The following is a 23,357-nucleotide window of genomic DNA, read 5'->3' on the forward strand; positions in this document are numbered from 1 at the left end:
GAAAACGCTGGCTGCTGCGTGCTGACAGCACTGTGAAAATAAAGCTGCTCAGCAGCCGAACCCCAAACGTGCCCCTGGGAAAGCCAGGGCACAAAGCCCACTCTTTTCTGGGCACACTGGACCACGGTGGAAAAACCCCCACATTTCTACCCAAACCACAAGTGAACCTGTTGGCTTCCCTGTGGGTGCTGTGTGGTGCTGCTGTGGGGGTGGGTGGCAGCACGCGCGGGCTTGCCATCGGCCCAGCACCCTCCTCGCCCCCCGGTCAGTGACACACCCCGGCCAGTGGCCTTTGTGCGCTGTGGCTGCAGGCAGCAGCCTAAAAATGCTGCTGGGACGCGAAGGCACGGGGCCTGACTGCGGGTGCAGGCTGTCTGCCTGTCCGGACAGACTGACTGATGTGTCTCCACTTCCCTTCCAGCCGTGCAGCCGCCAGCGCCCACCGGGTCCCCGCCGGCTGAGCACTAGGTCCTGCCGGGACCGCGCCCGCGGTGTGGCCAAGCAGCCACCCGAAGAAGCCAAGGACCTATTTAACGAACTTGTTTACAAGCCACACGAGCCGTTGCCGTTTCCTGACAGCCCCAGCGGCTGCTGTCGGGGCTGCCTGAGCGAGGCTGAAGTGCCCAGTGTAACCAGTTCACCACCATGACGGCGCGGGCTGGCCTCCAGGCACGCCGCGAGGGCAAGTACCCGGCCAGCAGCGCAGGCCCTCGGCCAGCCACCGCAGGGACCAGTTCAGGAGCCATCGCTTCTGGCCAGCGGACTTTGACGGCTCGTGGCAAATCGCTGGCCTTCATCTTTTGGGTGCTGGGCTTGGGGAGGGGGCTGATTTATGGTCCAAAGTAGGTATTTATGCAACAATATTTATGGGAAGCTGCACAGCAGCGTTGTCAGAACTGATGGCTGAACGTGCCCGGCTCCCCTGAGATCACACTCCTGTAGAAGTACCACCTCACTTGGTATTTTTTTTTTTGTTTAATTTGACTTTGCGATGGTCTTTTACTGTAAATTATCGCTTGCCATGGTGCGGGCTGCTCATGACGAGCTGTGCAGGGGGTGGGAGCTGGGTTTTCAAACCAGGAGTGTGTCAGCCCACTTGAGCTGCCCGTGTCGATTGCTCCAATGAGAAGTGTAACAATCAAAGATACTGTGTGGATAGACACAAAGCTCCTGCATGGTGCAGTAAATGCAAATCCCTATTCACGTGTTCTCGCCCCAGCACGGGACCCTGCGTTATTTTTCCGTTCCAGCTGAACCAGGAGTGGGGAGGAGGCTGGAGGCGGGAGGCAAAACCTCGGCTGCCACCTGCAGCGACAGGAACACCGTGGCCCAGCGAGGTCCCTGACAGCCTGCCCGAGCCGGACCCCTTTGTCTGTTTGCACAAAGCTCTTGGGGAAATAGAGCCCGAGAGCCCACGATGTCAAAAGAAACCAGGAGACGGGCCGTTCCCGTCCCGGCACATCTGCCTCTGCTGCTGCTGCTGCAGCACAGCCCTGCCCAGGCGCTTGGCCTTTAAATTATTCCCACAGGGGCCAACTGAAAATAATAAAAGAATTGTTTCTTTTCCTGATGGAATTTATTTTAATCTGTATATAACTTGTAATTTTTTGCTAATTCTTTTCTTATTTTATTTCTTCCTTAACAGTATTTTTTGCATTAGATATCATTATTGTGAAGAAATAATGTTAATATAAGTATGTAGTGAAGGACCAAAATTGTGTAATTAAGGTTGTATGTTGTATGATTGATAACCAGGGAGTAGGAAGATTTTGTCCATGTGCCAAATGACCCTGATCAATCCTGCTCGTCTTGCTGCCGATTCTCCAGACAATCACACGTTTCGTTCCGTTTGCCTTGAAGCGACCGTTGCGTTAGACGAAGGTTTCTGGTCCTTCCCTCGGCCGGTCGGGAGCCCAACGCCGCCTCCACCAGCAGCCAGCGGCCCCTCCCCGCGCGCCCTCCGCCCCACGCGGCGAGCCAAGGGCCGGCGAGAGGCCCGGGAGCCCCCGGGTGCAGCCGGGGGGCCGCTGGCAATGCCGCTGTGGTGGCCGGTAATGTCACTGCGGTGGCTAGTGATGTCACCGTGGTGGCCAGCGATGTCACCGTGCCATCCAGCGATGTCACCGTGCCACGTGTCCCGGCAGTGAGGTGCAGAGAAAGGCTCTGCCTCGCCAGCCCTGCTCCGGGAGAGCCCAGAAACACAGCCCGGCCTCCAGCATGGGGCTGGATCTGCCCTGGCAGCTGCCTGGAGTAACCCCCACGCCTGAGCATGGGATCGCAGCAACTCTGTACCTGTATTTTTTATACCATGATTTTTCTCCCTTAATACAGTTTGTTTGCTTGCTCTTCTCATGTAGCTAGTGTCTTTCTTTTTGGATCCCAACTCCTCTAATTTAGCACTGATGAAAAAGTTTAATTCTTCCACAGTTAAGACAAATAAACAGCCTCACTGAATTTCTATTTCTCTTGTCTCTCTCAGTCAATTACCCTTGAAATGTGCTGCAGCTGCCAGCAGGTTTTCAGTCAGCTTTTCTGAAGGATGTTTCCTGAGGTGGGTGTATGGCAGGAACAAGGCAGAACGCTGCTGCCAGCAGAAGGAAACTTCCCTTTCAGAGCCCTTAGTGGAAAGCTGGCTCCTTGGCACCGACCCTGCCCAGGGACACCCGCAACACTAACAGGTTACACCCAGGGACCCACCGGTGCTGCTGACACTGCGCGCCGTTCCCTTTTGGGCAAGAACAGGCGTTTCATTGGCATCCAAGAATTTATTGCTAATCCAATTAATCCTTTAACAGTTTAATCAAAACAGACACATCACAACAATGGTGCCCCGGTGAATCCCAAGCCGGGCAGTGCACGGAGCTGCCTCACCCCCAGATCGTAGCTGCCATCTCCCCTCCACGAGGTGCGAGCAGCTGAGCACCGCAGGGTCATGCAGCCCCGGCTCCCGGCGGCGTTAAACACCTGATTTGTGATGAACCCAGATGCAAACTGCTCAGCTGTGCCCAAAGAACTGCCCTGCCTCAACACTCTTTGTTAACCCCTTGATGCTAATTCTGGGGGACAAGGGGGGGAGAGGGGACCGCTCTGCCTCGCGAAGGTGGAGCTTTGATCCTCCGTGACTATGTCCCTCTCTGGGGGGGGGCTGAACCCCCCAATTCTGCCGGGGCACCTCCACCTGCCCACCTTGGGAGACAGGAAAGGCAGCTGGGAGCTGCAGCACCGACCCTCTTCACGCTCCTGGCCTGCTCGGCCAGCGGGACTTGCAAATCTCTTCCCTCCAGCTGGAGCATCCCAGTTCTGGCCTCAAGAGAACAATTCTGACTGCACCCGCCTTTGGCACAAGTGGGCACCTTGTGCTCAAAGGAACAAAGAATAATTGTGGGGGCAGAAGAAAGAGAAAAAAAAAAAAGAAATAGGAGGGAAAAATTGGGTCGAGGAATAAGCCTAGCATATAGATTTAAGTTTCTAAAAGTTCTCGATTCAGGCCCTGTGCCCCGCGTCTTCCCACAGAAGGCGTGAGGCCGCTGCCGGCAGACGCCGGTCCAGATGTCGGCAGGGAAAGGGACGGCAGCACGAGCCACCTCAGAGCCCCGAACACAGCCGCAGCCTTTTCAACTTGTGCCAACACCGTGGCTGCCTCTTGAAGCCTGTTCCAGGTCATTAATATTAGTGTTGGCCGGGAGCACCGATGCCAGGTCTCACATTAATTAGCTGCTGCCACGGCCGCTACAAAGACCGGTCCTGCACGATAAGATCTGCCGCCCGCGACTGCTCAAGACAAACGAAATTCAAGAAGAAAGGCTCTGCTGCTCCCTCCTCACTACGGGCTCAGTCCGCAGAGGTTTGAAGACCCCTGAAATGCGTGAGGACAGAGGCGCCTTTCCCGGCTGTAAGCCTACACGTCGGTCTCTACCCGCAGCCGCTCCATCCGGCGGACGTTGCCCTCCACCGCCGTGCGGCTGGTGATCTGCCGAGCGCAGGACTGGGGGAACCAGCCCCGCTCGCCGTCCCTCAGCCTCTCGCCCCAGCACCAGCCTAGGAGGGGAACAGAGCTGCTGACGCCAGAAAGGGCCACGGCTCCCGGGGGCTGCTCCACTCCCCTCCCCACCAAGGTGCCAGCCCAGGGAAAGCTTTGCAGGGGAGGAAGTTTCTGATTTACTGCCTGTTCTGGGGATTATTTCTCTCACTTCTGAGGTCTCTGAAGTCACTGGTAAGTAACGCAGTGGCCGCCCACAGTGCCACCTCCATCGCCCTCTGGGGACCTGCTGCTGTCTGCTGGGACACAGCACCAGCCAGCAACACGGACCCCACCAGCAGCCAGAGCTTCCTGGAAGCTTCTGGAGAGCGTTAAAACTCCAGTTCACTGGGATCACTGAAGCTCCCCCCGCTCCCCAGCTCCGCCCAAGGTAAACCCTCCCTGGCTGCAGCTCCGTGCTCGCTGACACTCACCGTCCTCTCCACCCAACACCAGGACAACATCAGCCTGCTGCAGGGAAATCTCGTCCGCCTGCTTAGCCAGGTAGGCGCGGGTTATCTCCACCTGGCTCAGATCTGCAGGGACAGCAGGGATCCAGTGAGAAGGGATGGCCGGGAGCCGCAGCCCCCCCGGTGCCCCCCAGCCTGACCTGGCTGCCCACCCCTCTGGAGCTCCACAGCAAGTCCAACCCCATCCCGGTCCTGTCCCTGCCCCTCATCCCTCCTGCTGCCCCCTCCAAGCACATGGAGAGGAGAAGCTAAATCTCTTCTTACTGACAGCCTGAGGCATGCCTGGAATTTTGTTGTGCCTCCTAGGAAATGTATTTAAGGTTTATGGTGACTGATAACTTAATGGGAGGCAACTCCTAACGAGCCAAGCATGGTACCCTGAGCTCTCCTCTCCACCCACACACGTCCCCAGCTCCTTCCCCAGCAGGCGCAGGTAAGGACAGGGTAGAAACTGGTGTCTGCAAACACTCAGGCTCTAGCGCAGCCACTAATCCCCGCAGAGCCAGGCCTAACCTCCAGCATCCCGGTACCTCCTTTAGGAGTGGTGTCAGGCTTTTCCTTCTCTCTGTGCATCAGCGCAGCAATCCACCGGGCCCGGTCACTCCTGGCAGAGGGAAAGCCCATACGGCAAAGAAAACCCTCGAGAGAGCATCCGTGGTGCCGGCAGTAGCTGGGCAACTCCCAGCAGGAGGAAGGTGCTCAAGGGATGTCAGACTGGGACAAGCATTTGATCAGAGCATTCAGCACAAAGATGTTTCAGCAGCAGCACACACCACCCAGCTGCTTTGCTTAATTTGGACAGGGGAAGCATTATATGGGAATTATGAGGGAAATCTAAGAGAGAGAAAGAAACAGCAAGGGGAGGAGCCTGCGCAGGGCCCCCCTTTCTGGAAGGAGGAGCGGGGAGGGGAAGGGTGCTGCGCAGAAGCCTCAGGGGGGTCTCCAGGACACCCAAAGCAAGAACGTGCACCCTGTGAAATGCCACCGGGCCACTCACAGCGTCTCCGCCGACAGCACGATCTCCTCCCGCCGGCCCTCGCTGTCCTTCTCCATCAGCAGCCGCAGCAGATGCCCGCCAGCCGTGCCACGGGTCGTGCCGCCGCTCCCGCTCTTGCCGGGAGGAGGGGAAGGCGGGTCAGTGTTCTCGATCTTCTCCACCGTGACCTGGTCCAGCGTGGCGTAGTTCATGACGGTGTAGCTCTCCTCGCTGCGGCAAAGACGGGGGGATCGGCACCTCAGACGCCCGCAGGGACCGAGCTGCCAGTTCAGTGGGCAGGGGCGAGGCCACCGCCATGGCAAGGACGTGAGCTGATGCCCGGGGTGGGACACGGCTCGGTGACCACCCACAAACAGCAGCAAGGCCAAGGGCTGGGGAGCTGGCCCTTCCCTCCTGGCTAACTTCAGTAAAGGTCAAAACAAGGAAATCTTGAGAATTTCTTAGTCTTGTGCTGCTTGGGGAATTGAGATTTTAATCTCCCTAGTTGTTTTCCAGAGAAAGGAAGGCCCCCCCCCGCCCAGCCTTACCTCTTCTTCTTGGTTATGATGAGGACATCGTTGAACAAGAAGAGGTGGCAGAGCCTGCCGGCACCTCGGCGGAAGATGCCCCCCTCCTCCGACAGCAGCAGGTACAGCTCCCCCCGCTTCAGCAGCCAGCGGGAAGCAGAAATCAGCGGGAAGGGCTGAAACGGATCCGGGGAAAGGCTGATTTACTATCTGCCTCACAAGCAGCGGGCAAAATCAAGTCCAGAAGCTGTATTTGAGCTCGCAGCGAACCCTGGGCTCTGTCGGGACGGACACATCGCACACTTTTAAACATCTTTTCCAGGAAACTCCCAGGAGGCAGGCGGGGAAGCGGAGCAGCCGTGTACCCCGCTCCAGCACGCCTGGAGATGCAGCAGTGGGGTACGATGCTCAGGCTTTGCTGCAGCCCGTTAGAACGCTGCCCACAGCTGGTGGCCCTGACAGACAGAGGAAGCCCCGTGTCTGTGTGGAACAAGACGGCACGGACAGACATCGCTCACCCACCCAGGTAAAACCTCCCCGTGTCAGGGCGAGTCCAGCCTTCGCCACCTGCTGCAGGGGATGAAGGCGCAGAGCGAGGCAGAAGGGTTGTGTGGGTTGTCCAGGACTACTCAGCCCTCCAAGCTGGCAGGGCAAGTGCCCAGAAGTGGGTTTTTAAGTCAGAACAGCAGGAAAAATGGTCACCCTGAGCACGGAGCGGTGATGCTGCTCCTGGCAGCCCCGGTGCTCCAGCTGGTCAAGGCTTCCTGGAAGGATTCCCAGGACAGGACTGACAGGGTGCCCCTGACAGCACACGCCAGAAGATTCCCCTCCACCACGCCCACAAGACCTCACCTTCTTCTTTCCAAATTCCAGCTGTTTCTGCAGGGTGTACATCTGCTCTGTCCTCTCCATAGCACGAGCTCCCTCATTGCAGCTCTTCACCAGCTAGAAAAGGAAAATCAGCACCAGGGCAGCGGCGAACGGCAGGACGCTGAGCCCGGCCGTCCTCTGCTCCCCCGGACAGGAGAAACAGCCGAGCCCCAACACGGGCTTCAGGGCAGGTTTGGGGAAAGGCAGCTGGAGGTTCTCCTGCCCCGAGAGATCGCCAGGAGAGAGACGGCACGTTCGCTCTGCCTGGAGAAGGACCACAGTGAAACCGCGCCAAAACCAAGCTTCGCCCAGCAGCAGTACGAAGAGGAGGAATTAATCGTCTGAAGAGAGGAGGTTAAGACAGAAGGATGAGTGGTCAGAGAGGCGGAGGGGGGACGGAAGCCTTCCAGAGCGCTGCCCAGCGGGCCGCCGCGTGGCAGCCGGGCCCCTCGCGTTGCCTCTCCCCCGCAGACGCAGCTACAGCCCGGGAAGAGCCGTCCCAGCGCGGCCTGACTGGGGGGTTGAGCGGGTTGTTCCCTCTCCAGATGAGCAAGCGGGACAGACCACGAGCAGCAAGAGCCCACTGCCAAGAGCCGGTCTTTAGGGGGACAAAAGGAAGAGCTGCCACCACCGCTTTGGTGGCCGTAATCTCCTGTGTGAACGACCACCGGATGGGGAAGCAGGTGGAGATGAGACGGGAGCGTGCAGAGCGCACGGCTGGCGAGTGCCACCTCCCCCACTTCGCTCCTCTGCGCTTTGCTCGTTGCTTTGTTTACTGCTTTTTGCCTAAATCTCCCAAAATCACGGCAAGTAAGTGTCGCAGCTCGCTCTCGAGGGAGGTCCTGAGAAGGGAGAGCACTAACAGAGAAGACAACACCGAAGGGAAGGAGAAAAGATGGGCCAAAGGGGAAAGAAGAAAAGATGCCAAGAAAAAGGAAAAAATATCAGGTGAAAAAGGTGATTGAGGGAGAAGACGTGAACATCCTGCAGCTGTTTGGAGCAGAGAAACCTCAAGTGAACCGATGCAGGGAGGAGAAATGAGAGGCCAGAACGGCAGGCTCGGGGCCAGGGTGACGGAATGGCGGAGAGCTGGCGGCTGGGCCTCACCTTGCTGATGGCTTTCAGAGCTCTGGTGGCAGCTCCGTACGCTGCAGTGCATGCTTTTGTTTTTTGACAGACAGTCTAGAATTTCAAGATAAGACGCTTTAGTGATATTGCAGGACAGAGAACGGCGCGTCAGCCGCTTCCCTAGGACTTGGGGACGCGACAGGCGCTCGAGCTGTTCCCGCGTCGGCCTGGAGCAGGACAGGCACGTGCCCAAAGCAAGGCTTAACCGTGAGTCTGGCTTCTGCTGGGGCTTCCACATCGGATATGTGCCCCGGGCACCCCCGGCCCTCAGCCCTACAGCCCATTACAGACTGAGAGCAGTGACTGCAAATCCCAACCCAGCAGCTTTGCTGTTCAGAGCAGCCGGGTCCAGAAGTCCCAGGTTTCAGTGACACTTGTGCAAGACCTGCTGTCCCTTCCTGGGCCACCTGACCATTAACCAAACAGGACACCTGTGCCACCCCGCCCTGGGTATCCAGATGCAGCGCGGGGCGCAGAAGAACCTCGTGTCACCCAGGTGGACGGTGCCGAGACGTGAAGCTTTAAGCTGCACATGACACCCACAAGAAGCAGATCGCTCTGGATCTAAATCCTGAATACAGGCTCGGGCACCCCACCCTCAGCAACCAGAGGGCTGGAAGTCCCAGCAGAAGGCTCAGCAAACCAAGGAAGGGTGTAGCACAGTCACCTCTTCAGAGGCACCAAGCAATGAACCGTGTGACTGACTTACATCTAACAGCAGGGGAAGCCGTGTTACCCTCTGCATAGGGAGAATGAGAAATGATATCATTGGCAGGCCTCCACATTCTGGTTTCCTTTCAATTTGTTTCAAGGTCTCTTTAAATAAGGGGTTTGTGGTTCTGGAACAGGACAAGAAAGCTCCATTAACTCTGCTCTTCAGTTATCAAGGTTTCCCAGCAGCTTTCCACACATGAGCGGGGCGGAAAACAGGCCGAGGTGCCGAGGCCACCGAAAGGTGGGTAAAGCAGATGCAAACTTGTACCACCAGTATGATCTGGAGATGAACAACCTCCACACGTGCCCCTAACACACCACACCCGTGTTATCGACCTCGGCAAGCCCGCGGCAGCCTTACCCCCTGCTTATCCCCGTCCTTCTCCCCTCCTACAGCACAACACAAATCACACCCCAGTCACCCAACACAGATGTTCTGAGGTCCAGCAGCTCAGCTCTGCTCAGAAAGGAGACAGCCCTCCTTAGGGAAAGGGAACAACCACGGGCTGAGGGAGCCTTGTGCCGGTCACGGTCCCGCCTGCCCCGAAGCCCAGAGAGCCCTTGTAGGCAGCTCCCCCCGGCCCGAGCGCCCGCAGTGCTCACAGCAGCTTCTGAAGTGTCCTCTGCTGGTAGACCTCGTTGGAGCAGTAGCTGACGTAAGGGCTGAAGTGCTTCGAGGCGTGTTCTTCCACGATGTCGCTGATGTCAGGAATCAGGAGGTTTTCCTGGTGTCGCTTCTCTAAGTCCTCGAAGAAGCTAAGGGGAGGATTTAAAGGACTTCACTGTGTGACTCGTTAGGGCCGGACAAACCGAACAGATGGATGTTTAAGAACATTCCCACTGCAACTTTTTCCCAGTTTTCCCAGAGGAGACAAGGCCCTGGATCCCTCCTCCACGCAGCTGAGACACCCCCGTCCCCAGCTCCGCTGCAGAGTCGGGGAACGCAGCTCCGGAGCCTCCCCGACGCGGGCACTTCCTCCACTCCCGCATGAGACCCCCCCTCCTCCGCTTCACTCCCTGGGACGGCCCGTTCCTGCCCCACCAGGGCCGCTCCTGCCCGGCTGTGGGAACTCGAGCCCTCGACGCCCCCGCAGTGGTTCCCAGGCCTCGCCGCAGCCCCGCCTGTGCTCTCCTCCTGCTGCTTTCCCACACGGCCACGGCCTGGCTCGCCGGCCACCCCCAGCACCAGCTCCCCAGGCGTTTGCTCCCCACCTCCCGGGGAACAAGTTCTGGCACCTGAGCGATCCCCCGCCCGGGCTCCGGAACAAGCAGCCGTTCGTTGCGGTGGCTCGGCTGCCCTGTACCCAGCTTTCGGCCGCACCGCAGCCAGGTCGGAGCCGGGCGGTTGAGCCGCAATGCTGCCAGCTCCACCCTCCCGTCCCACCAGCCCAGAGGCAGCAGGAGGCAGCACCTCCACGGCCATGCCAGGACACCCGAGGAGGAGTTTCCAGGCAAACAGGAGCGTCCCAGGCGTGGGGATGGGGGCGCTCAGCAGTTTTTGGTGCCTGACTGCAGCCACACGACTGAGCGCCACCATTATAACCCATTAAAAATTAAAATGGGTGTCAGGGTAACGTTCCACTTCCACTTAGATATTCAGGTGCCCAGCACGTAACAGCAGGAACCACTGCAGGGGTGCGTGCCACGACACAAGGCGCTGAGACGAAGGGCAATGGGTGGGATGTCTCAGCACCTTCACCAGCCCCAGGGACGGCTGTTTTTACACGGCTGCAGCGTCCCCCCAGGCCTCCCTGCTCCCAGCCCCACGCCGATGGCCCCCACTTGCCTGGTGCTGACCGTCAGGATGTCACTGATGTTGGAGAAGAGGTGGTGGTGCTCCGTCTGAGTCATGGTCTCCTTCAGCTCCTCCGACCTCATGAAGTGGCAGACCAGGACGCTCAGGCTGTGCATGTAGGAGTACTCGGAAGTGATGATCTCAAACATTGCCTGAAAACAGCGGGGCCGTGCGGATGTAACAGCACAGACTGACTGAACAAGGCAGTGGAGTGAAACTTATTTACACTCAGTTGGCACGAAGCCACTGGGAATAACTTTGCCCCGACAGTCTGGCATTCCCTGTACCCTCTCACGCATTGCCTGGCCTACACCCATAACTTCAGCGTGTTTTAGGACACGCGGGCATTACTAAGTCACTAAGACATTTTCCCTTCCAGTGGCTATTTGCCAAGACGTGGGGATGAGCCCTCCCGATGCTGCCCAGCACCCCAAACCCCGCACGCAGGAGCTGACCCCGCGGCTGAGCCCAGCCCTGCTCCGAGCCCCCCCCCCCGGGGCGAGGGGACCTGACCACGGCCACGCGTGTCCCCGTTATGTCAAGGCTCCTCTCACCTCCTGCCGCTTGCGCTCCTCGGGGGAGATGCTCTGCAGGACCCCGGCCTGCTGCACCTGCGGGGGTCCGGGATGAGCCGCCGAGCCACGGGCCTTGCACGCCCTCTAGTGCGGTCTGGGGCTGTGTCTGGCCCCGCACGGTCGCACAGTCACAGTCACACAGTCGCACACCCGCACAGCCTCACACCCTGCCAGCCCCACACACACCCTGTCAGCCCAGAACACCCCTCACAAACCCCACACACCCGCCAGCCCCATACAACCCGCCGCAGCATCTCCCGTGGCTCCACAGCCCACGGCAGTCGGCCGATGCCACTGGGAGGAGGAGATGATTGTCCCCCAGGGCCAGCAGGGAAAGCCCCGGTACCCAGCAGGAGCCCCTGCCTTGCCCCCGTCTGCGGGTGACACCTCCCCCCCCGCCCCAAGCACAACCGCATCCCGACGAGCCTGGGCAGGAACCTGCGTGTCCCAGCCAGGCCTGGACAGCCCCAGAACATCCCATTGCAGAGACTAATGCTGCAGAATTATCCCGTCACAGCTCATCTGGCAGCCCAGAGGGCTTTTAAAACACAGGCAGCTGTGGCTGGAACACACTGCGAGCAGGGGAGCAGCCCGAGGCGAGGGCAAGCGGGGCCTTTTGGACCCCCCCCCCCCGGGCTGGGCTGCAGCTCCTACCTCGGGGAGTTGGCTCCAGGTCACCTGCGCCGGGCGGTAGCTCTGCACCACGATAGCGGCTCCGGGAGGGGACGGCTCTTCTGGGACGGATTCCTCCAGCAAATCCTCATCTGACTCATGGCTGACAGAGTTCAGCCCTCTCTCACGGATCTCCTGATACAGCCGGGGCTCTGCGGAGGAAAAGGCAAGAGGTCAGCGAGGCCTCTCCCGGCCTCAGCATCACCCTGCCCCAGGGAGCGGGAAAGCAGGGCTGCAGATGCTGCTCTTGCAGGCGGGGAAACGGAGGCAAAACCAATCGCCCCAGGGCAGGGACAAGCAGCAGCACACGTGGCAAAGGGACTCGCAGGGATTCGAAGCGCCCCGGTGCCGCGGGGCAGAGGGGAAGCTGGAGCCGGGGCTGTCGGGGAGGCGGGAGGAGCACTCACGGTCCTTGAACGAGCCGCCACGTTTCTGCACCCGCTTCCGCCCAAAGGTCTTCTGCAAGAGGGAGAAGAGGAGAACGCGCTGCAGTTACTGTATTTCTGTGGCCCTGGGAAGCATTTAGCTCCCTCAGGAAAGGGAGAAGTTACCTGCGTGGCCAGTCAGCAAATCCACCCTGTTATTTCAGCCTGAGCTTTTGTTTGCCTTCCCAACGTGACTCAGCCTTCACCTTGTGTTATCGGGGTCACGATCTAAACTGTTCTGTAGTTACACCGCTGCCTTTCACATCTACCTGTCTCACACCTGGACTTTGCCTGCACTGGAGTCTCCTTGTCCCCAGACCTGCTTCGCCCATGTTTGTGTACAACCAACCACCACCTCGCAGCCGCACACCCCACCCTGCAAACACGTCGACACGTGGGAGCCCCGGCGCAGCCAGTTACGCTCCCCGCCAAAGCCCCATCAGCTATTTCCGGGCTCTCTGGGGACCTGCAGCATCTGCTGGTGACACGCAGGGACGCCCAAGGCACAAGTCACGTCACCAGCCTCCGCCAGCTCCATGCCAGCTCCGCCACCAACAGGACTCCAGGAAAAAGGCTCAACACCAGGCAAAGGCGGGGCTCAATCCCTGTGCGGGAGCAATGGGGTGACGGCGGGTGCAAAAACCCACCTTGTTCCTGCCAGGGCTGCGGGCAGGCAGGGCGCTGCCCTCCTCCGACACGGGTTTCAGCGAGGGGACGGTGCTGGGCGGCTCCAGCTCTGTGCCCAGGCCCTTCATGGCCGCGCGGTAGGACATGTTCCGCAGGTTGCGCTTGAGGGCCGCCCCCCCGTCATCCTCCACCTCCAGGGAGAGGCTGGGGACAGCCACCCGCTTCGGGTCGGGGCCCGGGGGCTCCCGGCTCAGCCCGCCCACCCCAAAGCTCTGGTGCCAGGAGGGGTTGTTGTTGGTCTTGGTCTTGGTGGAGACAGCCAGGCTTTTGGGGATCAGCTGCTGGGTTCCCACCTTCAGCGCGGCCGGGCTGTCGGTGCTGAGGACGATGCGGCGGGGCTCGGCCGAGGTGGGAGAGCCCAGTGCTGGGAGCAGGACGGCGTCGGGCGCCGTGGCTGAGCTGTGCTTCCCGAGGCGGGACGTCGGGCTGGGGGGCTCCGGCCGCAGCGGGTGGCATCGGTACTCCGGGACAAAGGTCTTGTCATCCACAGGGCTGCCAAGGGGGCTCCGAGACATGACGGCGGCACGGGGAACCCGAAAGCTGCGCAAGACAGACAGACAGACAGACGGATGGAACGGCGTTTCCCAGTGAGGCAGAGGGCAGAGCCACGGCCCACGGACCGTCTCGCACAGGGAACCTCGGGGCAGCACAGGACCCGGCCTCGGCTTCCCCAGGGCGCTGCAGGCAGGATGCGGCCGGGGGAGGCAGGTGGAGCCTGCGCAGACGCACTCACGGAGCTCCCAGCGCCAGGCAAAGCGGTGCAGGATGCGGCCGGGGGAGGCCCGGCCCTGCAGCGGGCACCAGGCGGGCACCAGGGGGGCACCAGGGGGGCACCAGGGGGGCTGGCACCTGAGCGAGTGACCAGGGAAACCCTGGAGCACTGCCGAGTCCCGCTCCCCCCCCCTGCCGCACCTCCGTGTCCCCTCTTAACCCCCTTTGGGGACTTGGGGTGCCACCAGCCACCGGCGCCAGCCTTTACCTTCCTGACTTCCACCCCCGGGGCTGTGAAAACCCCAGCAGGTGAGCCCTGAGCTCCTCAAGGCTTGTACCTGTCCCGAACCGCCCCCAGGAGCGGCTCCACACCGCGGTCCCAAACCGTCCCCCAGGCTCCGTGCCCGAGTTAAGCTCCCTCATCCCCTCCTGTGCCCCAACACGTACCGGACACCCACAGAGCAAACACCTGACGGAGCATCTGACGCCCACTGCCTACCGCGTTCCATAATTAGAGGAGAAACGACGGTTTCATTCCTCTCGACTGAGATCTCATTGACTGCCATCGCCACCTCCGAGCTGCTCCTCTCCAAAGGCCACGGACCAGGAAGCAGAAACCGAGACTCGAACGTTTTTCCCCGCATCGAGGACTGGCGGAAGGGACCCCCCCATCGCTGCCCCTTCGCCGCCCCCGGGGACACGACGCCGAGTCTCGGGTCAGCGGGGGGACCCCAGCGCTGCCGGGGGTGCGTCTGCTCCGCAGAGCCCCCGAGCGTGGTGGGGGGCAGCCCCCGGTCCCCATCCCGCCCCATCAACCCCCCCCCCCCGGCCCCATCAACCCCCCGCCCCGGGAAGGGCACAGCGAGAGGACGGAGCCTTCGGCTACTCACCGGCGCGGCCGCGCACTCGCCGCGGAAGAGGCGCCGGGACCCGCCTCCGACCGGGGGGGCCGGGGGGGGCCGGGCGCTGCTGGGGCTCTGCCGGGCTCCGCCGCCCCCTTCTCCGCAGGGCGTCCGGCGGCCGCTCGCTCGGAGCCCGGTCCCGGTCCCGGTCCCAAATCCTAGTCCTGAGCCCGATCCTAGTCCCGGTCCCGGAGCCCGGCGGGGCGGGACTGGGGCGGGACCGGGGCGGGACCGGGGCGGGACCGGCCCGGCCCCCCTCGTCCGGGCGGTGTTGGAGGCCGGAGGCGCCAGGGCCGGGCTTAACGCCAGAGTCGGGTTTAGCGCCGGGCCGGGCCGCGGCAGGGGGTGGGGGGGCTCTGGTTCCCTGACGCTGCCCCCGGCAGCCGGTACCCCGGACCCTCTGAGCGCCACCGCGGGGTCCGCCTCAGCCTAACAGGGCTGGAGAGCCGGCTAAACTTAACCAAAAAAGATTTTTTTTTTTTTTTTTTTTTTTTTTCCCGGTTCTTGCCCTTTCTTCAAGAAGGGGCTCTCCCAGCTCCCCTGGGCTCGGGCTCACCCAGCCCCGAACGCCTCACCAAGGTCACTGAAGGTTACAGGATTCCTGGGCGTTGTTCTCCCTCCTGTGACAAACCACCGCGCCCCCGCCTGTCCTCAGGCTCCCACCAGCCGCCGACACTCGGTTAATCCCGGGATCGGTCCTTGCTAAAGGCGCGCGTCAGGCTGGCGCGGCAGCTCAGGTACCCCCAGGTGTGTCCCTCTGGGGGCAGAAATCACCAGTTCCGGGTGTTTTGGTGCCGGGGGGTGCAGCGCCGGGGGAAAAAGGCTCTGAGGGTCAGGCTGTTGACAGTAACCCGGCTGCCCAGCAAGGCCAGGCTCAACAGCGCTCTGTGTGTGTACTGGGAACAGACTTTTCCTTGACCTTCCCCTGCTCTGATCCCCCCCCACCCCCCACCCCCCCAAAAAATGGAGCCTTTTTCTCGCTGGTTTATGGTGAATCTCAAGTGCTTTCTGGATGACAAAGTCCACTTGTCAGCAATATTCTTTTAAAAGACTCTGTTCTCTTCCCTCTAAGGCCAGCCTGACAATCGCTCCATTATCAGAGCTTTCTTATCCGATAGATTTTTTTTTCCTTTCCCTCCGGGGCTAATAAGGAGAAAGGTTGCCAGCCGTCACAGAGAGGCGGAGGGTTTCTACTCAAGAGTTCAGCTAAGACTGAAACCCTCACATGGCAAACTCCAGGGAAGGGCCATTATGCTGGATGTAGGATCCCATCATTTGATCACGATGAATGACTTTTTGAAGCAGCGACCATTCATCAGTTTTGTAATGCGTGTTGTTAGCTCAAAGACCCTGCTTTCAAGTCATTTTTGCTCCCAGGGCCCCCGCTGAAACATCCTGACCGCTATGATAGTTCGCTAACTCTCAGCTCGTAGTTATGAAATATTCTTGATGTTTTTAGATGCTAATGCCTTGTCCTACCTGTTCCTCCACCCCAGAACGTTTGTGCTCTTCCCCGTGCAAACTCCCCAGCAAACATCCCTGCGGCGGGATGCAGCCGTGGCTCCGTGGTGCGACCTGGTCCCTCTGGTCCTCAGCACCAAGGGGTGCCCATCGGTTTGTTGAAGCGGGACAAACCAAGCATGTAAAATACCCGACGGCAAAGTTCCCGCAGAGGCGGCGAGGGCCGGTGGGTGTCACGCCACGTTATCCAACAAGGGAATGTTCTGCGGGCTCGGGGCTCCTTACCGCGCAGGAGGGGTCCCTCCGCCCCGCGCCTCCGGACACCAGCCCCTCGCCGGAGGGGATGAAGGTGACGCGGGGCAGTGGGGCGGAAAGCGCTGCAGAGCCCGCAGCGGCTCGTCCCAACCAGCCATTTGGGAAGAGCAGGAATAAAAGTTGCTATTTTTGCAGACTAGAACAGTTCTGAAATCCATTTTTTCATCAGACTGTTTCTTCCAGTCCAACACCCTCAACCCGCTCCTGTCCAAGTTCCCATTCCAACCCCCCAGTTCCTGCCCGTCCCACACCTTCACCCCGGAGCAAAGCGAGAGCAGAACCCACCCCAACACCCCGTTACTGCGCACGGTGCTGGGTCTCTCCCGTTCCTCCAAGAACAAAAGCTCACAGGACCATTGCTTATAAAAGCACACAGGTTTATTGCATATCAATCTCATGTATAAATTCATTGTAGCATTGGAAAGATTACATTTGGTATACATTCCTATTCTACAGCATTAACCTCAAAATCAGCTTCTTCTATTCATTATTTTAAAGGAATTTCTCTACACAAGTACATTTGTCCTTTATCACAAGCATCAAAATGAAATTTGTAAAATCGCCTTTTTAATTATTTTCTACACTTCATATCTTTTATTTCATTATGCTCCCAACAAAGCGATTTCATATTAATTAATAACTGCCAACACCTTTTTTTTCTTCCTTGGCAGTTCAAGGCTTCTAGCCTCAGACGCAAAATCTAATCACATATACAATAAGTGCATCTACGGAATTTTTTTCTTTTTAATAAAAATTTCACAAACAGACACAATAATGACTGCTAAACACAAGTCATGCACAGTTTACTTATAAACATAACAGAAGCAATATACAATCAAGAATGATATGGAACAAGCACCATCCTCTTTCTCAATGTTTTTTAAACATTATATGAAAACCAGACATTTACAATTGATTTAAAAAAACACTATACAGTTCTAAAGAAAAAAAAAAAAACCCTAAATCATATCTGTATTGTAACAATGGGAAAAGGAATGACATAGGATGCACAGATTTATGATTTTTGCAAGCACAATATATATATGTTTTAAATTACATCTTCTGCAGGCTGGAAATGACATCAGGGCAAAACATCTCTTGCTTTGAAGAGAGCAACGAGAATGTAAAATACATTGAGAATTACTTTCAGAATTACCTTGTTCACATGTGAATTGCACATTTGGAAATCAAAGCTGCCTTTTTTTTCTTTTTCATTCTTTTTCCAAAGTGGTAATAAGAATTAATGACAGAAGAGAAAAATAATCTTGGAATCATTCAAGAACATTTTAATCACAGTATCACTCAACACTACAGAGAAAAAAGTTTCATGGCTTTGTGAAAACACTACTGACCATCGTCTAGGAGCAGAGGTTTTTGCCCTTATGTTACCAGCACTGATCCGCGCGACCGCATCGCTGCCTGCCCCCTTCCGACGGGCAGGGACGGGCAGGATCCTGCAGCCCCGTGATGCTCTCCCCCTTCCCCCGCCACACACACACACACACAATACAGCACGTAAAAATCGAATGTAAGTCAGTAGATCGAAATGGGCTGGGGGGGGGCTCACAATCCAGTGCTTTGATGCTTCGAGTCAAACGTGTTCATGTCATTGTGCAAGTGCTTTTCGAAATGCTTCGTATGAAGTGAAAAAGAAGCCGTTTTCAAGAACGTCTATGGAAAGTCTAAGTGCTGATTAGGGAGAAATCGAAAGCTTCCACTAGTCAGTTCTAAGCAAGACAGAAACCAAGCTTTGTGTTTAGTCCTGGGATGCAGCTGAGCAGACTCGGCTCGTGTTCTGCTGTCGGACGCTGTTCGGTTTGGCTTTGCTGCCGGCTGCCCCCACGGAGCCCTGCGCGCGTCCCAGAGGCACCCGGAGCAGCTGGCGCACGCGGGGACACGCGGGGACACGCGTGTGCAGCAAAGAGCAAAGCCGGTGCCCACAACCCGCCAGCGCTCGGCACGGCCAGGGCAGCCGCGCCGTCAGCTTTGGGCAGCAGCCCGGGCAGAGAGGAAGGGAAAGCACACGCCTCGCACCCACCTCCTCCTGACTGGTCTGTCTGTGCCCCCAGTCACACTCGGGAGAGGCAAAACCCTTCTCAGAGCAGCTTTGCTTCGGCAGCCGGGAACAGCCAGCGGCTGCCAACCGTATCGGGTCATACAACAACTTCATGGGGCCTCTCCCGCTCCCTCCTCACCGCGCCAACACGGCTGAGATGTGAAAGGACTTGGAATAAATAGATCCTACACAAATTCTTGGTTCAGCTCGCCCCTCGAGCGGTGCTCTGCCTTTCACACCAACAGCCGGTCGCGTTCCAATCACTGCGACCCCTCCCCTCGCGGTGTCACCCCAGTATCGAGGCTCCAGAGCGGCTCCGTGTCCCGCCGAGGCCGGGGGACCCCGACCCTTCCCACCGCCGCGCGCCCACGGCAGAGCCTCCCTCGACACTCGCGCCCCGCGGGGAACGTCCTGCACCGTCAGGGATTGCTTTTGCCTACAACAGCAAATCTAAAGCTGAACATCTGCTGGGAGCTGCAACACGTTTCAAGTGCAATTGAATGAAAGCTGCAAGATAAATAGAGATTCAGTGAGGCGCTTCTTTATTTATCTTAACTGTGGAAAAAATTAAAACTTGTAATCAGTGCTAAATTAGAGGAGTCGGGAGTTCCTACAACAAACAGACGCTAGCTAGAGAAAATGGGAAGAAAACTGAATTAGGAAATACGAGAAGGAAAAAAAATCATTTCATGATTTTTAAAACTCTACTTTTAATGTCCTTAATCCCTGGCTGGATTGTACCTCCCCGTCCCTGGCCAGCGCCGCGGCGGAGCACGGAACAGCCCTGCGAGGGAGACGGCGACTGCGCGGGCTCAGGGGGGAGTTCGGAGCCGCTGACAAACCGCTGCCGAAGGGCCAACGCGAGGGGCAGGAGGGCTGAGATCCCGCAGAGATCACACAGACCCAGAGAAATCCCCCCCGTCACGCACGCGCTACTCAGGACTTGGTGCGTTGGAGAGCAGCTCGCTGCCTCCTCGTGCTGAGGAGCACGACGCCGACCTCTCCAAGGAGCACTTCAGGCCCGAGCAGAGCCTCAGCGCAGAGCACAGCACCCCCCCACCCATAGATCTTGCTCCAGCAAGGCCGACAGCGCTGCGGTTCCCGTCAGAAGGACGCTCAGGTGTAGGGTTTACTCCAGAGAGCAGGAGCCCCAGAGCTGCACCTCAGGCTTTCGTGCTGTAATGGGACTGACCCATCCCCACGCGGAGGGCCGGGCTGTTTCCACGCTCTCCCGGACAGTCCCACCGGGCCCGAGGGCTCCTCTGGGCCGTGCTGGCGGTGATGGGCCTGTGGCCCCGCGAGCGTGGGCTGGACGAGTCTCTCCATGTGCCAGGGAGTGGAGCTGGCACCCGGTTGCAGGTCAGGGCTTGCAAGCCGGAGGCTTTCCCAGGGCAGGGCTGCGGCGAGGAGGGAGTCGGCCATGGAGCCAGCGCTGCCACCGGCTCTGCTGGCCACATCCCCTCGGCAGAGCCGCCCGCTGCCAGCTGCTCCCTCCTGGGGCTGCAGTGCCCAGGGGAGGCACCGCATCCCCCAGCCCCTGGGGCAGGTGGCACGGTGACATCACTAGCCACCGCAGTGACATCACTGGCCACCACAGTGACATCACCAGCCACCACAGCGGCATTGCCAGCGGCCCCCCGGCTGCACCCGGGGGCTCCCGGGCCTCTCGCCGGCCCTTGGCTCGCCGCGTGGGGCGGAGGGCGCGTGGGGAGGGGCCGCTGGCTGCTGGTGGAGGCGGCGTTGGGCTCCCGACCGGCCGAGGGAAGGACCAGAAACCTTCGTCTAACGCAACGGTCGCTTCAAGGCAAACGGAACGAAACGTGTGATTGTCTGGAGAATCGGCAGCAAGACGAGCAGGATTGATCAGGGTCATTTGGCACATGGACAAAATCTTCCTACTCCCTGGTTATCAATCATACAACATACAACCTTAATTACACAATTTTGGTCCTTCACTACATACTTATATTAACATTATTTCTTCACAATAATGATATCTAATGCAAAAAATACTGTTAAGGAAGAAATAAAATAAGAAAAGAATTAGCAAAAAATTACAAGTTATATACAGATTAAAATAAATTCCATCAGGAAAAGAAACAATTCTTTTATTATTTTCAGTTGGCCCCTGTGGGAATAATTTAAAGGCCAAGCGCCTGGGCAGGGCTGTGCTGCAGCAGCAGCAGCAGAGGCAGATGTGCCGGGACGGGAACGGCCCGTCTCCTGGTTTCTTTTGACATCGTGGGCTCTCGGGCTCTATTTCCCCAAGAGCTTTGTGCAAATATATGAAGCAGTTCGGGTTACACTGGCTGTTGGTCTCAGAGCCTTGGGCACTTTCACAGGGTGTTGTGGGAAAAAACCAAAAAAGGGAAGGGTAAACTTTTTTGGAAAATACACTGATGCTGCTAATTTACCTTTTGCTCCTTCTGTACCAAAGCTACCCTAGATGCTCTCCTCCGTGGACAGTCGGAGGCTCCTGGCTACCTAAAACCAGCCTCTGGTGTGCTCGTGGGTGCAAGGAGCAAATGGCAAAGGCATCGGTCCGTGGTTTGAGCAGCCGCCTGCTTTGTTTTAGCAGGCAGGAGCGGGGCTGCCCCGCTGTTCCTGCACTCCGGAGGGCACAGGCGGCTCCGCCGGTTCCCTCCCGCGAGCAGAGGCTGCACCTGCCAGGGCTGCACGGGCAGACTGACCGCCGCGGGCTGCTGCTCTGAGACCAGCCATTCACCCGGTTCTACAGGCAGTTACCACCCGATGCAACAGTTCCTAGAAGCACACCCGGCACTAAAATACGCTGAAGTTAATGGGAAAAGCTCCTCTGGACTTCACTGGCTTTGGACGTGGCCTTTACCCAGCCCAGCCTGCCAGAGCCCCCCCAGCCTCCTGGCCGGCTGCTGATGCGGAACCGCGCTGGCCGAGACGCGGGGGCACGCGCTTTCAGGCAGTGGTAGCCGCAGTCCCGCCCTCGGCATCTCTAGTTTTTAGATGCTGTCATTCAAAAATTCCCAGGACACACATTCTACACTTCATCCGCGTCGCCGGTGCTGTCCTTTGCAAGGTCTAACTGCTTTCCTGACTATTCTGTAATTCAGCTTTACCTGCAAAATCACTTGTAAGATTGCAAGTGCAATGCAGAACAGCACAGAGATCACAGTATTTCTGGAGGCTGCTTTGTATCAGTAAAGATGAGACTTTGAAGCGATTTAAAATCACTCATAAAATATCTGTGAGCAATTTTAGAGTCGGAGAGACAATCTGATTCTTAGTTATGTGCTTGAATAGTGGGCTGTAGCCCTGAGGTTGCTGAAGCAAGGAAATTTTAATCTTTCAATTTAAATTATAGGCCAAATAGCAGTGTGTGATGCACGAGCAACCATCCAGCATACCGAAACAACTGCAAGAGTCAGAAATTTCTGCCACATTTCCCGGATACTATCAACACTGAAAGGATGACACTCTAAAAAATCCCTGGGAGATAAATAAGAGGAATTCTCATGCATCCGAATGACGTGTGTCTGAATTCTCCTGTGTCCGAACTGCCCTTCCTACGGTGAGACTTGCCCCCCCCGCCACACCTTCTCACACGCGGCTACACCTCTCCAGGGACGGGTCCACCCCGGGCCCGCTCTGCTGGGCCAGTCCCAGCGTTTCCAGGCAGCACAGGGCCGAGCGCCAGCGTCCCCCGCACCCGCGGCCCTGCTGAGCATGGCTTTTCCTGAAGCACCCCGGATGCTTCCAGCTCCCGGGCACCAGCAGAGGTGGAAAACACTCAACCTCGCAGCGTCGGCACAGGCGGAAGGGTGCCCGGGGCAGAGCCGGTGACCGTGACCCACGTGCTGGCACGGCAGATCGATAACCCCAACCTCAGCACGGCTCCGGGACGACGATTCCTCCGCCGGGACGCTGCGTGTGGCTGCAGGCAAGGTGGGCTCCTGCTCGGGGAGCTTTGCGCTGGGCCGGGGTTTTGTTGGGAACAAAGGGTAGGACGGTATTTCTGTGGGAGCACAGAATTCCAAATTCTTTAGGGGGGTCAATGAAATGGGTTGAATTTACCCTTCCCTGGTATCACTCCAGTGACTAGGTCAGAGCTGCACCGGGACAGGGCACACCTGGCTCTCTTTCCTTATTACTTCCCTGTTCAGCTGAACTGGAAGGAAATGCTACCGAATGGTTTCAAGCTTTCATTTACACGCAGGCGTTACTGGCTCAGCGACACTGTTTTGTAATGGTAGAGGGGCCAATGTTTGATTGCACTGTTGCAATTCGTGTCTTGCTCATGCTATTCCTACAGACTGTGAAATCCTGGGGCTGCATCAGGGTTATCCAGTTTTGGAGAGGTTCATTCTGATAAATTAGAAATGAAAACTCCGGAGAGATAAAAATGCAGGACTTGTAGGTCGGATGCGACAGGTTTCCTTCTCAGCCAAAAGTCCAGACGACTCCCTGAGGCCCTCTCATCCATCTTCTGCTTGCTAGGATTTTTGCTAGGATAATTGCAGCACCTCCGCCTCCTCGCTTGGACTCTGGCCAGTGCCTTGTTGACCTCTCAGAGGTGGTTGATGGGGTTAAAGCTCCCCGACTCTGAAGCTGCTCCTGCCATGTCCAACCAAGCGCCCAGAGAGTTCTGGGAGGACGTGTGGAGGGGAGCGTTCTCAGACAGGGACAGCATCATTGCATAAGCCTGGAGAAGAGAGCAACGCAGAGGACACGTGTGAATACACACGCAGGACAGGCCGTAACAAACCCTGTGAAGCACAGCACCGTCTCCCCACGCAGGAACCGCAGGCAGCCAGCACCCCTCGGCCTGGGCCAGCAGGTCTGAATTTACATCCCCACACACGGGTGACACCCATCACTCCAACTCCTCGGCTCTGCCACAGTTTACAGGCAGTTGTAGGGTTAGTCAGGAGAGGCCACCGTTCCCTCTGGTGTTTACAGGACCAAATCCATTCTGTGCCAGCCCTGCGCTCGGTCACAAACCCCCACGCTTGATTCTAGGCTCTGCTCTCAGGGGAAAGCAGCTACAAGAAGAATAACAATTGTTTTATTCTCAAAAAA

The 23,357-nt window shown here is 58.0% G+C and overlaps 3 protein-coding genes across 5 annotated transcripts in view; 1 reads left to right on the plus strand and 2 right to left on the minus strand.

Moving 5' to 3' along the window:
* The window catches only part of MEGF6 (multiple EGF like domains 6), a gene marked incomplete at its 5' end in the record, with an annotated part of 101,856 nt that extends 99,539 nt beyond the window's left edge, over positions 1 to 2,317 (plus strand). Inside the window, one exon of the mRNA XM_074893329.1 lies at positions 422 to 2,317. Coding sequence (XP_074749430.1) covers positions 422 to 468 — 47 coding nt within the window. The remainder of the gene's footprint in view (positions 1 to 421) is intronic.
* Positions 2,318 to 2,745: 428 nt separating this feature from the next.
* ARHGEF16 (Rho guanine nucleotide exchange factor 16) lies at positions 2,746 to 14,590 on the minus strand. 2 transcript variants are annotated; one of them, XM_074892613.1, is made up of 15 exons: positions 14,459 to 14,590; positions 12,818 to 13,397; positions 12,153 to 12,204; positions 11,728 to 11,897; positions 11,053 to 11,109; positions 10,490 to 10,650; positions 9,307 to 9,459; positions 8,699 to 8,828; positions 7,969 to 8,043; positions 6,844 to 6,936; positions 6,013 to 6,167; positions 5,486 to 5,695; positions 5,019 to 5,092; positions 4,453 to 4,554; positions 2,746 to 4,038 (listed from the first exon to the last, which is right to left on the minus strand). In XM_074892613.1, the coding sequence occupies exons 2-15, from the start codon at positions 13,370 to 13,372 to the stop codon at positions 3,899 to 3,901; spliced, it is 2,127 nt and encodes a 708-aa protein (XP_074748714.1). In that variant the 5' UTR covers positions 13,373 to 13,397; positions 14,459 to 14,590; the 3' UTR covers positions 2,746 to 3,898. The 2 variants fall into 2 exon arrangements, with proteins under 2 accessions (XP_074748714.1, XP_074748715.1); XM_074892614.1 differs by lacking the exon at positions 7,969 to 8,043.
* A 2,016-nt stretch (positions 14,591 to 16,606) lies between these two features.
* The window catches only part of PRDM16 (PR/SET domain 16), a 342,717-nt gene continuing 335,966 nt past the window's right edge, over positions 16,607 to 23,357 (minus strand). The window contains exon 17 of one of the 2 annotated variants that reach the window (XM_074892612.1): positions 16,607 to 22,980. In XM_074892612.1, the coding sequence (XP_074748713.1) occupies positions 22,846 to 22,980 (135 nt within the window). In that variant the 3' untranslated portion in view covers positions 16,607 to 22,845. The remainder of the gene's footprint in view (positions 22,981 to 23,357) is intronic. The other variant, XM_074892611.1, reaches the window with a different exon arrangement.

This window comes from Strix uralensis, chromosome 23 (assembly GCF_047716275.1).
Source record: "Strix uralensis isolate ZFMK-TIS-50842 chromosome 23, bStrUra1, whole genome shotgun sequence".
In the NCBI taxonomy this organism is placed as follows: domain Eukaryota; kingdom Metazoa; phylum Chordata; class Aves; order Strigiformes; family Strigidae; genus Strix; species Strix uralensis.

What these genes read in the sequence shown, in the direction of transcription:
- ARHGEF16 (XM_074892613.1), bottom strand. Translation starts at nt 13,372, where the DNA reads ATGTCTCGGAGCCCCCTTGGCAGCCCTGTGGATGACAAGACCTTTGTC. An exon ending in GTGCTGTCGGCGGAGACGCT is followed by an intron (nt 5,093 to 5,485) that starts GTGAGTGGCCCG and finishes TCCCTCTGCCAG; the next exon opens with GAGTGACCGGGCCCGGTGGA. An exon ending in GGTGTTGGGTGGAGAGGACG is followed by an intron (nt 4,039 to 4,452) that starts GTGAGTGTCAGC and finishes TTCCCCTCCTAG; the next exon opens with GCTGGTGCTGGGGCGAGAGG.